Raw genomic sequence first — 15,095 nt, 5'->3', positions numbered from 1 at the left:
TCTATCTATCTATCTATCTATCTATCTATCTATCTATCTATCTATCTATCTATCTATCTATCTATCTATCTATCTATCTATCTATCTATCTATCTATCTATCTATCTATCTATCTATCTATCTATCTTCTGTCTGTCTGTCTGTCTGTCTGTCTGTCTATCTATCTATCTATCTATCTCTCCTGTGAATTATCCATATTTAAAACTTTATAAAGTAAATTATCTATGAAAGAAGAATGTCATATCCTCCTGGGTCCCAGAAAAAAAAAGTGTTTTGAATGTAGTATTTTTTCATGTCATTACATTGTTTAGAGCCTAAGAAACAATTTTTTTTGTGGAAAAAATTATATTTTATTCATATGTTATGATATGTCCTCTGTAGTGGACACCAGGACTCAGTTGTTTAAAAAATTAAAATGACATTAAATTGCATGTATAGGCAAAAACTATTTAGGTTTCAGGGTTTGTTTTAAACAAACTTTGTTTAAAGATGATTCTGAACTCTGTTATGAAAGATATAACGAAATGCATTGATATACCATTTTACTTTATGAAATATGTGGGTAAAATGGCCATACTTGGATTTTCCCATTCAATACAATGTATCTATACACTGCATCTAATTTGTATATTAATGTGTTCTTGGTGCAACATGTAAAAAAAAAAGATTAAAAAGAAGTGTAATAATGGGAGTAATAATTGGCAACATTTTCACATTAATATCTAATATTTAATAGGAATATTGATATATATTCACTTGTTATGTTTCCAAAATGCCTGATAAACATGATTTAAGTCCTGGTGTCCACTACTAAAATATAATGTCCACTACAGTGGACAAAAGTCTATTCGTGGGTCCCAAGAGGATAAACACCACCTGATGACTTGAGAGTAAATCATGGGCTAATTTTCATTTTTGTGTGAACTAACCCTTTAATTATGCAGAATATTAAGGCTTAATTTAATTTAAACGGATGAGTTATAAAAAAATTCACCCCCTCACAGTCGTCATGAAGGGCAAAATTAGCCGTATAGACCAAAAGCACAATTTGTCCCAGACTGTAAACATGTGTTCTTCTGCTGTAAAGTTGGGCATTTTAACATGAGCTCAGTGAGATTCTGCTCCTTCTGGAGTCTGTCCCTAGTGGCCAGTTGATGAACTGCAGTTTAAGTCACTTCCGTATTGGCTTTAAAGGATCACGCTGACTTTTTGGGACTTTATCTTATTTACCGTTTCCCCAGAGTTAGATACGTCCATACACATCATTCTCATCTCCGTGACATAACTCTGTCTGACACACCGCTAGCCTAGCTTAGCACAAAGACTGGAGGTAAACAGCTCCAGCTAGCCAATTAATTTTGAGCCGTCCCATGAGTGCAGCGGCGCAATGATATTACACAGCGCCTGAAAATAGGCTAACTTCCGTCAACATGACCAACATGACAACCTGCTTACACAGAAAGCACTGGGAACTATTTTCAGGCGCTGTGTAATATCATTGCGCCGCTGCACTCATGGGACGGCAGCAAAGTTCCTTGATTATTACGCAGGAATGAGAGTATAGTTCCAGCCATATCAGTCTAGAAAATCACAACTTTTCATTTTCCGTCGGTCTTAGTTAGTACACGATGTAACTATACACATCACAGCATGTAAATAGGAAAATGTTGGCGTTATTTTGTCACTTATTGAGCAGTCGGCTAGCTGGAGCCATTTACCTCCAGTCTTTGTGCTAAGCTAGGCTAGCTGGAGCCATTTACCTCCAGTCTTTGTGCTAAGCTAGGCTAGCTGGAGCCATTTACCTCCAGTCTTTGTGCTAAGCTAGGCTAGCTGGAGCCATTTACCTCCAGTCTTTGTGCTAAGCTAGGCTAGCGGTGTGTGTGTCAGACAGAGTTATGGCACGGAGATGAGAATGGTGTGTATGGACTTATCTAACTCTGGGGGATACGGCGAATAAGATAAAGTCACAAAAAATCTGTGTGTTCCTTTAAAATAAAAAATAAAATATTAAAAATGTAGGATTTACGATGCTGGTGACCGTTAAAACGCGTCATCACAGTCTGTGAAAAAGTTCCACCGTTGGGTTTCATCGATACTTTATATGGAATAACAAAGATATCTTGTACAAAAAAAAGTCAGTCTTTAGTAAGACTTGGTACGACAATGGAATTCTTACTGTTAGTCATTTGCTTAATGAACAAGGTTTACTTTTAACATATTAACATATATTTTAACATAACATATTCAACCCAAGTTGGGTTGAAAATGGACTAACCCAGCAATTGGGTTGTTTTAACCCAGCATTTGGGTTGTTTTAACCCAGCGGTTGGGTTAAATGTTTGCTTAAAACAACTCAATTGCTGGGTTAAAATAACCCAATCACTGGGTTAGTCTATTTTTAACCCAACTTGGGTTATTTTTAAACCAGCATTTTTTAGAGCGTAATGAAAGATAAATGCAGTAACAAATATATTAGAAATATTTTAAAAACAAACTATTTGCTTTGTTCAACAGTGTTTTTGTCTACTAAATATGAAAATATTAACTGGAAAAAAGTCTATGGTCAATAACAAATACGTTTTTTATTAATAATAAAATAAGAGAGGTATCCGATAAAATTTTACACAGAATTTACCCTGTTAAGGAGTTACTTAAACGTTTCCATTTGAATATTGAAAACTTGTGTGAATTCTGTGGCAATGCCAAAGAATCTGTGACTCATCTTTTTTATGATTGTATATATTAAAAAATGTTTTGGTTTGATGTCTCTAATTTAATTTCTAGATTGTTTGGAACATGTATAGAAATTGATCTGTATGACGTAATATTTTTCTTTGTACAAGACAATGTCGATTCCAAAAGTACAATGTGCTTCCTTATACTTTTCATTTTAATTGGAAAATATCACATTCATGTGAAAAAATGGGCTAAAAGCTAAGCCAAGCTTTGAACATTTTATAAAAGAAATTAAACAATATGGTAGGCTACTACATTAGATAAAATTAAAGACAAAAAAGCAAGAAAGACCTATGAAGTTAATTTAAATTGTTGTAATTTTACCCCTGGCACTTTAATTTTACATATTTTTTTGTTTTGTCTTGTTTTATAATTGTTGCGAGTTGTAAATGTAGGCCTACATTAATAAAAAAAACCGACAAAAAAAAAAAACCGTTGGGTTTCAAATTAAATTTTAAATTTTAAACCAACGGTTAGCTATCATTTTTAAATCTGATTATTTAAATCTGAAAATGATATATTTTTTTTAAATATGATTTATTTTTTCTTAGGGTTTATAACGTTATATGGAGTCAGAAGCAGAAGAAACCGAAGACCACCGGCGGCCCCCCAGCCAACACTTTCTCCGACTCCTCCCAATCAGCGAGCCGGCTGACGATACGGTAACGGAGCTGTAGTAAGTAAGCGGCCAGCAGGAGAGTGGGTGACACCGTCAACGATCACACGGAAGAGAGAGAGAGATAGAGAAGACCCGCTGAACACGTTCACAACAGAAACACGGCAAGACAGGAGTGTCCGCTCCACATCACGCACTCATGGCACTGTGTAACGGGGATAGCAAGGTCAGTAAACCGGCCTAAGCATTGAACAGAACCCAAACTCTTCTGCCCGTGCTTGTGCGTATCACCGGTACTCGCCACCGGTACTCCCCGCTCACACGCGGCCTGTCTGCGCTGGGAAACTTACAGCGCGCGGCGACTCGCGGTTTACCGCTTTGGCTGATTATTGTACATTTAATAACGCGTGTTTGCCCTTATGGATGATTTATATGGTCGGTCCTTGCCTACGGGACTCTACCGGGCTGATGTCGCGGTGCTGGATGTGATAAAGTGAGCATATCACATGCCCCGGGCGAAGCTCAGAGGCTCGGCGCGCGCAGCCCAGCTCGTGCGTTCGGTTAGCCGGGGCTCGAGCGCACAAGCTAATGCTAGTTAGCCTCAATCAATGTGACATGCCGAGCTTCCAATGCTAATGAGGACTGAAATGAACAGCCACCCGTGAAACACCTTTGAGTTTTTACGCAGCTACAAAGCATTTATCGCACATCGCTGTGAAAAGTTGAGCTGTTCTGTGTTAACATGCTATTATGGGCTGTGAATGGTGTACAGGCCAGTGGATTTTCACACTGGATAATGGGCTGTGTTTGCTATTTGTTTAATCTTCGCATATTACATGTCTGCACTCGTCCATGTGTTTATTTAAACAACTTTTACCGGTATTTTATACTCTTTTGAGTCAGTTATAAAGTGTTGTTTTCTTGCGCACTCAACCCACGTGGGAGGGTTTCGTACTTATAAACTGTAGTAAGAAATACATGGGATTGTATTACAATATCTGTCTTTTCTTAAATAATCTATTTTTACCTCACTGTTATTATTTAATGTTGATCATTCTTGATGGTATGCAAGTACATACTCCATATTTGAAGGCCATACAATAAAGTAAAATATGTAGTAGTAATAATAATAATGTAGAAATAAGACCAGCCATAGACAGTTTTGTACTTTTAGAAATAAACTAGTTGTTGTTAATGTCAATACGATATCTTATATACATGTATTAATATATACAGTTCTGGTCATAACATTACTATTTTTAATGTTTTTGAAAGAATTCTCATCAAAGAGATCAAAATAAAAATACAGAAAAAACTGTGATATTGTACCATTTAAAATAATGTTTTTTTTTAAATATATAGTCAAAATGTAATTTATTCCTGTGATCAAAGCTGTATTTTCAGCATCATTACTCCAGTCTTCAGTGTCTCATGATCAGAAGTCATTATAATATGAGGATTTATTATTAATGTTGAAAACTCTTACGCTGCTTAATATTTTTTTGGAACCTGTGATACTTTTTTTTCAGGATTCATTGATGAATAAAAAGTATACCAAATATTTTCTTACAATATAAATCTTTACTTTAAATCAATTTAACACATCCTTGCTGAGTAAAAGTATTAATTTATTTAAAGAAAAAAAGTGCCTGACCCCAAACATGTGAACGTTACTGTAAATTGTTACAAAATATTTATATTTTAAAGCTGCAGTCCGTAACTTTGTGTTCAAGATTTACAAAAATTATATAATATGAATGTACAATCCATGAATCCATTTTCAGCTTTAAAATAGAAATATTTTGTAACAATTTACAGTAACGTTCACACGTTTGGGGCCAGGCATTTTTTGTTCTATTTTAAAGGATTAGTTCACTTTCAAATAAACTTTTGCTTATAATTTACCCCCTTGTCATCCAAGATATCCATGTCTTTCTGTCTTCAGTCGAAAAGAAATGAAGATTTTTGTTGAAAACATTTCAGGATATTTCTCCATATAATGGAAGTCAATAGCCTCCAAACAGTTCAAGGTCCAAATGAGAGGTTCAGTACAGCTTCAAAAGGGCTTTAAACCACATCAAACGGTACCAGACGATCAATAAGGGTCTTATCTAGCGAAACCATCGGTCATTTTTTTTTTATAAATAAAGTTTAAGTTTTATAAGCACAAATGCTCGCCTTGCTCTGTTCAGTGATGCGCACTCGTGACGTCACGTAAAACACAATTACGTTGAAAAGGTCACGCTGCACCTTTAATATCACTAAATATTAAAGGTGCACTATGTATCTTTTCCGTCCGCTAGAGGTCGCCTGTTCAAAACAAAGGCGTAGTTCGATGACGGCACATTTGAGCGCAGAATCTTGGGACATGTGGTCTTCACCTCACAGCCGGTGGGAAAGAATCGGGACAGGACTCGGGCAGAAATCATGTTGATGTGATTATTAACGTTACTGTAGTGAAGCAGGAGCGAGTGTTGTGGAGCTGAGGAACCGCTGGAGCGATTGTTAATAAGATGAACGCAACACACGCCTCGCGAGCAGCGGGACTTTTATTATGGCACAGTCGCCGGCGCCACTTCCGCTCATGAGTGTGAGGAAACGCAGCTCTGTTGATCATATTACACACATCTGAGTGTGTTGATGACAGAGGTGGACAGTAACTAAGTACATTTACTTGAGTACTGTACTTAAGTACACTTTTTGAGTATCTGTACTTTACTGGAGTATTATTTTTTAGGGATACTTTTACTTTAACTTCACTACATTTGAAAGACAAATATCGTACTTTTTACTCCACTACATTTCTATCAAGGTCCTCAAACTCGAAAGTCATTTCTGTAGCAGCTTTAAAAGTCAGTGGATGATTTTTTTCTTCTTTAAAAGTTTTTATTTTATTTTATTATTTTGCAGACAGCCTATCAGTAATAACTCTGGTATAGGGTCATGTGAAGTTTCCCAAAAAATTTTTTTTACACTGATCAGTTTACAGCAAAATGGAAGAAGACGGTTCCTTAGCACAGTGTGTGCACCCATGGCTATACTTAAAAAGTATGCTTCAGTTTTCTCAAAAGATTAGTTTAGTTGGCATACACTTTGATGCATGTCTCATAAAATGTTAAAACATTTAAATGTCTGGGAGAAAGAGAAGAGTAAACAGTTGGGAGAATATTGTATGCGTATCAGTGTATAGGGTCCATGCATTCAGCCTTAAAGTGACAGAAGTTTTGTAAAGAGCGTTGTAACTTTTATACAAGAAATTGAACATTTCAATACTTGTATAAAAGTTACAACGCTCTATACAAATGTAAAGAAATTAGTTTAAGGTATTCGTATGCTAGCATGTCGGATGGAGCATCACTGACTGGCTTAAACCACCTTGACATTGTGCATTTATACAACAATAATAAAATAATGCATTGACATAAAAAAGGAAATTTACTTTTGATACTTAAGTACTTTTAAAAACAAATACTTCTGTACTTTTACTTAAGTAAAAATCTGTTTTTAGAACTTTCACTTGTAACGGAGTAATATTTGACCAGTAGTACTTTTACTTTTACTCAAGTAATAGAGTTGTGTACTTTGTCCACCTCTGGTTGATGATGGGATGACGTTACTCTGTGCGTTCTCTCGCCGGCTGCTATGACACTTGTTCACACTGCAGTGAGAGTAAAGCGTTTCTGCAGAATAAAACCGCTAGGGGAATCGACAGGCCACGCCCTCACACGTCCCGGTTTCTCGGTTAAAATAGCAATTTCTCACGATTTACAAATAGTTGGAAACATTTGGGATATTGTAAGTGCTCAACTGAACAAAATATATAACACTGGCCTAGTGGTTTTTTGATATTTTTCAGAAAAAATGTTACATAGTGCACCTTTAATCAGCACAACTAATAAAACATTGATAATAAATCCTCATATTAGAATGATTTGTGAAGGATCATGTGACACTGAAGACTGGAGTAATGATGCTGAAAAGCTGCTAAAAGTATATTAAAATAAAAAAAACATTTTTTTAAATCGTAATATTTCACAATATTACAGTTTTTTTTGGTGAAATAAATGCAGCCTTGATGAGACTTTAAAAACATTAAAAATAGTAATGTTTTATAACTTTTGACTGGTACTGTATATAAATGCATGAAAATGTATTTGATATTTAATAAGATGGACATATTTATACTTTTTAATAATGTTTTAAACAATTTTACCACTAACTTTACCAAACCAGACCAAAAAAACTATATTTCACATGCCTGATATCACACATTTTTAGAATACGTTCAAATCTTGTCTGCATTAATTCACACACACAGTGTTCAGAACTGGTGTATGCCTTACATTGAACATTTCCTTCCACATGACCGCAGTTATCAGAAGCATCACATCTGTAGTTTCCAGTCACATGCAAACATGTGCCTTTAAATGCATCACAAATTGAATTAGTAGCGTTTTGCTTGCCTAACATGGGGAATTATGTAACACGTGTTTGTCATTGTGTATCTGCAGCTGGATATCGTCGGAGAGCCTAAAGATGGTTTATGTTCCTACGAGGGTGCCGTGGTGATCCTAGATGCGGGAGCGCAGTATGGGAAAGTGATTGACAGGCGGGTGCGAGAGCTGTTCGTCCAGTCTGAGATTCTGCCTCTGGAGACGCCCGCCTTCGCCATCAGAGAGCAGGGTTTCAGGTGAGCCCGTCGCTGCCAAGACTCGTCAGTAGATGCTGTTTGGTTCTCATGTTAAAAAGTGCCAGGGAAGCCTAATTGAATTGCAAAGTTGAAATGTTTGATATGGGATCCGACAGGCTTTAGTGTCAGAACTAAAGCAAGGACAGGGTTAATCCTGGGTCAAAAATGGTCTTCGTGGTGGCTCACAGACATGGTCATCCACACACACACACACACACACACACACACACACACACGCACGCACACACAGTAAAAAAGTACCCTACCCACGTGATCTGTGAGCGCAAAACTGGCAATAAATGTAAAATAAATACAAAGAAACTGGTGCTTATCTTATTTTGATATCTGACATTATGTATGATGTCTTACCTTAATGTTTGTTTGTTTTTTTGTTCCTCATTTTTTACACTATTTACTGATAATTGTTTTATGATCAGTGTTGGGGAAAGTTACTTTGAAAAGTTATGCATTACAATATTGCATTACTCCTTTAAAAAATAACTAATTGAGTTACTTTTTAAGAAAAGTAATGCGTTACGTTACTTTTGCGTTACTTTTTCTCACCTGGGCTGGGCTTGTTTTTTTTGTTTTGTTTTTTAATAGCAAAAAAAGTTCTATTTTTGTGCAAATGTAAAGACCTCTTCATACCAAAATTGAAATAATAGGCCTCAGGCTGAGCTAAAAATGTGCTGCCATTCTGGATAATGGAATAATTCCTATTTTTCTCGCAGGAGAAAAAAGTTTTACCAATAAAAACAAAAAATCTAGTAATATTTGCTCATGGTTTAACTGAATCATCGAAGGTCAGCAGCAAGACATTAGTTAATAAAGGTAGATTAAATGCATAACAATATTTGTTTTATTTAACATTTATATATGTGAGGTTTGCATAGTACTCTGATTTTGCATTTGACTGATTTTATTCATTTTGAACTACAATAACACATTTACACACAACGCCTCTGCACTTACTCTCGATTTTTCTCAACATGGGGGCTGGAGAGCTGTCAGTTAAATAAATGTGAAAAAGTAACGTGCGTTACTTTTTTGAAAAAGTAACTCAGATATTTTGTTGTAAATTTGAAAAGTAATGCGTTACTTTACTAGTTACTTGAAAAAGTAATCTGATTACGTAACTCAAGTTACTTGTAATGCGTTACCCCAACACTGTTTATAATCATATCAATATTAAGATTGATAAAAAAATGTGCATTAAAAAATATTAACAAATAGCCGAATTTTCTACCATATACAGTTTAATAAAATGATCAGCTAGCTAACAACAACGTTGTTCATTTTTTTCACCTAGCTCCATTCTAAACTAAATGATTTGATATATTTTACTACACATTGTCAATATAAATAACCTGAAAATACTGTGGATTATCAAGACTAATTCTTACTAACCACTCTTGCTAAATTGGTTAAGCATTTCAGATGTTTTCTGAGTAAATGAATAAACTGATTCGTTAGTTCAGTGTTGGACAGATCAGTAGGGGTGGGAGAAAAGGACGATGCATCGCGATTCGTTATCTAACGATTCAGAATCGATTCTCAAAAATTCAGAATCGATTCTGTGTTCAATTCAAACTTCCCCTTCACCACTGTGTGCGTGTGAGCGGTCACTGGCCAAACAGAAAAACCTGTTGATAGACGAACGTTCGTATGCTGGTGATTTGAAATGTAAACCACAAATAGCGTTTTGTGGCTCTTTAACGTGTGTTATTCGCTGGAACGCCTCAGTTAAAGCTACTCGTGAACCGATCATCTCTTCCTTCTAGTTCATTGATAAGCATGAAATAAACATGAAAAAGAAATGTTGTTTCAACCGTGGAAAGACGTCAGTACACACCGTTTTTCCAAGTTCAAGTCCACCGACGTTAATCTACTAACTCTCCTGACTGCTTTGTCGGACAAACCGGCAGATTCGGCGATGTGATTGGTCAGATTGCCTGTCAATCAAACTTGCGGCAAAGGGTGAATTTGAAGATAAAATGGACAAACTACGACCTGCTCCATCAAATTTGAAATCGACTGTGTGGCAATATTTTGGATTTTCTAACACCGAAAAAGGTGTTGTTGATTAAAGCTATACTGTGTGCAAAGTCTGTGGCACCAAATTCAGACATTTTGACAACACGACTAATATAAAGAAACATTTTACGCAGTTACACTCCGAGCTGGAGAAACAGCAAAGATAAACTATGGTAGGTTAGGCCTTGATGTTGAATATTTAAATTCGTTTTTAATTTGTCCCCTGCTGTTTTTCTTCTGCATTAGCCTATGTTTTAAAGATTTTGTTTTGTTTTGTTGCTCTAACCAAAGTACAGCACTTTGGCGTAACTCCGTTGCTGTTAAATGTGCTATATTAATAAAATGTAACTTTATTTTTAGCTTTAAAGACATTTTTTTGTTCTAAAGAAACTGAAAAATAGTCACACTTAGTTTTAAATTGAGAACTGTTTATTCTTAATGATTGTTCTTTGCAATTGTATGGCTTACCATGTTTCAGTCAGAGCTTGTTAATCCTGAATATAACTTTGTTAATAAAATAAAAGTATTGAAATAAATCTTCATAATCATTTTTAATATGGCAATACTGTCAAACAGATATTCTAACTATAAACAAAAAGCATAGTAACTCTGTTTTGGTTCAAATTTAAAGTTCATGTATTTGTAATTGCACAGCCGGATAATTAGTTACCAAAAAAGTGTGTTAAGAATCGTTTCGGGAATCGGATCGTTACTCCCAGAATCGGATCGGATCATTAAGTGCCTTAAGATTCCCACCCCTACAGATCAAGTGTTCTTAAAATGACTCTGTTCAAAGGAGTCATTCGGTCGCGAATCGGACATTAGCAGACGCGTTGTGTGCGAATCCCGTCTGTTAGAACATCGCAAAAGATTTGTCAACACTCAGAAAACACTTAATAACTGGACAGGATTTGTTACACAAAAACTGATCAAATAAGGCTTTGGCGGGACAAATTCGTTTTGGCGGCTGCCAAAAAAATATTCAATGCAGGAAAAACTCTGAATGAAAGCATTGTTGGAGATCGCAAACACATTTTGTTATTGTACAGTTCTAATCATTCAGCTGCTGCTCTTTCAAAAAACGATTCTACAAATGTGTCAAACCCCAGCCGGTAAAGATAAACAGGCACGCTGGTTTGTTTGTCCTTGAGAGAACACAGTGTGAGTTTGTTCGAGTGCTGTGCATTCCACCTGTGAGAAACGTAAAAGGCAACAAAGCTGATGAAGCGCTGAACATTGAGACACAAACTCACATGTTGGAGAGAGATAAGTGGATCACATGATCTGGCCTTTGCATTAGAACTTTCCCAGACTCTTTCCATCTTTCTCAGCCACTTGATATAATTACAAAACTATTTTGGTTAATATAAATTGGTTTATAATGTGCATATCAAATTATTGTCTCCAATGGTAGGGCCATTATTATATCCGGAGGGCCAAACTCTGTCTACGCTGAAGATGCACCCTGGTTTGATCCAGCCATATTCACCATCGGGAAGCCAGTTCTGGGAATCTGCTACGGAATGCAGGTGAGAAACTAATGACTAATTATTAATAATAATAATAAATATTATCATTATTTAGTTTAAAAAGTAATATTATTTTATTATGAATAATGACAATATAATCACATTTAAATACCAAATACACTAGATTTTTTTATGCTTTTGAAAAGTAATTTTTTAAAGGCACAATATGTATTTTTTTGCCACTAGAGGTCACTTATTCAAAACAAAGGCGTAGCTTGATGACACTTTTATTCTGCTGCAGACGAGCGCTTTCACTTCTTCTGCTCATGTTTATTAGGGCTGTCAACGAATATTCTAAATTCGAATATATATTCGAATAGTTTTTAAAAAACGAATTTCGAAGGTGAAAATTAATATTCGAATAAATAAAAAAATGTGTAAAAAAAACGCCCGCTGTAGTAGAGGCGTGGCTGTCTGCTTTGCGAGTGGACGCGCTAGCGCGCCTGAAGCCTTGTGTACTTTGGCCCGTCTCCTCCGCTGACTGCGCGCGCTCCTCCCCAAACGGATGACGTGTTTATACTTGACACGCTCGCTGTTGTGCTTTTCTTTGAAACGACAGATGGCGACTCGGAGTAATTGTTCTATAAACTATCAGGAAAAGCGTCGAGAAGAAGTGGGCTAATGTACACAGGTGACGATATTTATTTTAGTACACTTCACCGAAAACCACACTACAAAAGAATCATGTAAAACTGATCAAAATAAACCTTGATATTACTTGTGACATGAGAACAAAATGTATGTAGAAATGTAACGTTAACTTATACAACTCAATTTATGATATCTAAATGTTTCCTAATTTCACTAAACACTTTAGTGAGTTTTCACTTAGCTTCGTGAACTTTTCTTTATTAAACAGGCTTTTTTATGCTTTTGTAGGCTCGTTTTGTAAATATAAGCAACTAATTTGTATGTGCAAACTGGACCAGCCTTACTTTGCATCGCCCGCCGCAAGCTCTCTGTCTGCAACACGACAAGAGGCCATAACGGAGAAATTAATTTTGTTCATTTGTAAGGACATGAGAGCGATCAGTGTGGTGGATGGGGCTTCAGTGAGTTCTGTCAAGCAATGGAACCGAGGTACTGACTGAATAGATATTGCATGAATAAAGGATAAATGCACTGCTTCCACTGGTTTGATTATTTTCCGTTTCATGTCAAGGAAAAGTTCCAAGGTTTCTACAGCACAGCTCGCTCGGAGCGTTCAATAATATGCTGTAAAACTTATATTAATATTTGTTTCAATCACTGAATGAAGCCTGCTATATTTGGGACAAGAGTCGCGACCTTAAATTGCTTGCACAAAACTCTTGATCAGCTCTCAAAATGTGTGTGTGTTCATTTAAAGGGTTATGCGCAGAGAGCGTGAGGGCGAGAGAGAGTGAGGTCTGCGGTCTTAGCCATTAGTTGATTTACTTGTTTTTGTGTAGGTAATATTTTGTCAAATATGTTTAAACTTAAATAGACTACCTATATAAGTAGTTATGTCTCTTTGTATTCATTTGTCCTGTTATTGACGTAATGCGCGTCATTGATAAAATGCGCAACCAGATGTTCGAATAGTTCGAATATTCGTGCTTTTTTTAGAGGGAATATTCGAACGTCATTTTTTAGCAATTTTGACAGCCCTAATGTTTATCAACCCTCTATGCTCACCTTGGCAGTAGAATCACCATTGGCTAGAATTAAACTAGAAATTGGATTAGAATTAAATTAGAATTGACTAAATTTTTTAGTTTAGTTGCCAGACTGATTTACTTATATTATACGTGTGTGTGTAATTATATATATATATATATATAATGATACATTTGTTGGAATATTCCAACAAATGTATCAATATCTTTGTAAAATGGCACAGCTTTTTAAATATCTCTTATCATCAGTCAATCAAAGCATTAGACTATTTTATGATATTATGATAATCAAGCACTATTTGTCCACCTCGAGAAAACGAACAAATTTCTCTGTTCTTGCAGAGTATGTTCCAAGCTTTAACAAGCGCTTGTGCACGGATGGGAGGGGCGGGTGACATTCATTTTCGGTTTACGTTTTCGGCAGTTTTTTTTATTTTATTCATTTTCGGCAGCCGAAATTTCGGTGCACCCCTAATTCTAAATGAACTCTGGTATTTTGATTTATTTTGGTCGATTTTGCGTGGTATTTAAGACTCTCGCGCGTGCGCAAGTGTGTGTGTTCACACTAGAGTTTACGTCAGATGAGCTGATTTGAAATCGTATAGATCGCTATAGAAGTGTTCAGTCAGAGTGTTCAGCCAGTGAAAATATATCTTTGATAAACTTATTCTTAGCCTCTAACACACACACTGGCGAGTAAAATCTGAGAATTTATTAGCCAATGGCTAATGATAGATATTATTTAGTCGCCCTGAGTGACGATTTACTCGCATATGCGAGTGATTTACTCGCATTCTAGAGGATTGTGTGTGTGGGGTAACGCAGTGCTGTTTATCATATTACACACATTTGAGTGTGTTGAGAGTTATGTTATAATGCTGCTCTGTGCGTTAGGGCTGTCAAAATTGCTCAAAAAAAAGCACGAATATTCGAACATCTGGTTGCGCATTTTATCAATGACGCGCATTACGTCAATAACAGGACAAATGAATACAAAGAGACATAACTACTTATATAGGTAGTCTATTTAAGTTTAAACATATTTGACAACGCATTACCTACACAAAAACAAGTAAATCAACTAATGGCTAAAGACCGCAGACCTCATCTCTCTCGCCCTCACGTTCTCTGCGCATGACGGTTTAAATGAACAAACACATTTTGAGAGCTGATCAAGAGTTTTGTGCAATCAATTTAAGGTCACGACTCTTGTCCCAAATATAGCAGGCTTTATTCAGTGATTGAAACCAATATTAATATAAGTTTTAAAGCATATTATTGAACGCTCCGAGCGAGCTGTGCTGTGGTAAACATGGATCTTTTCCTTGACATGAAACGGTAAATAATCAAACCAGTGGAAGCAGTGCATTTATCCTTTATTCATGCAATATCTATTCAGTCAGTACCTCGGTTCCATTGCTTGACAGAACTCACTGAAGCCCCATCCACCACACTGATCGCTCTCATGTCCTTACAAATGAACAAAATTAATTTCTCCGTTATGGCCTCTTGTCGTGTTGCAGACAGAGAGCTTGCGGCGGGCGATGCAAAGTAAGGCTGGTCCAGTTTGCACATACAAATTAGTTGCTTATATTTACAAAACGAGCCTACAAAAGCATAAAGCTGTTTAATAAAGAAAAGTTCACGAAACTAAGAGAAAACTCACTAAAGTGTTTAGTGAAATAAGGAAACATTTAGATATCATAAATTGAGTTGTTTAAGTTAACGTTACATTTCTACATACATTTTGTTCTCATGTCACAAGTAATATCAAGGTTTATTTTGATCTGTTTTACATGATTCTTTTGAAGTGTGCGTTTCACTGAAGTGTAGTAAAATAAATATCGTCACCT

The 15,095-nt window shown here is 36.0% G+C and overlaps 1 protein-coding gene across 1 annotated transcript in view; it reads left to right on the top strand.

Moving 5' to 3' along the window:
- Positions 1-3,395: 3,395 nt before the first annotated feature.
- The window catches only part of gmps (guanine monophosphate synthase), a 37,144-nt gene continuing 25,444 nt past the window's right edge, over positions 3,396-15,095 (top strand). The window contains exons 1-3 of the mRNA XM_079825792.1: positions 3,396-3,578; positions 7,864-8,042; positions 11,491-11,605. Coding sequence (XP_079681918.1) covers positions 3,552-3,578; positions 7,864-8,042; positions 11,491-11,605 — 321 coding nt within the window. The 5' untranslated portion in view covers positions 3,396-3,551. The remainder of the gene's footprint in view (positions 3,579-7,863; positions 8,043-11,490; positions 11,606-15,095) is intronic.

The sequence above is a fragment of the Gobio gobio genome (assembly GCF_949357685.1).
Source record: "Gobio gobio genome assembly, chromosome: 9".
In the NCBI taxonomy this organism is placed as follows: Eukaryota; Metazoa; Chordata; class Actinopteri; order Cypriniformes; family Gobionidae; genus Gobio; species Gobio gobio.
The sequence above is the reverse complement of the archived record's forward strand: the minus strand, read 5'-3'. Positions and strand labels throughout refer to the sequence as shown.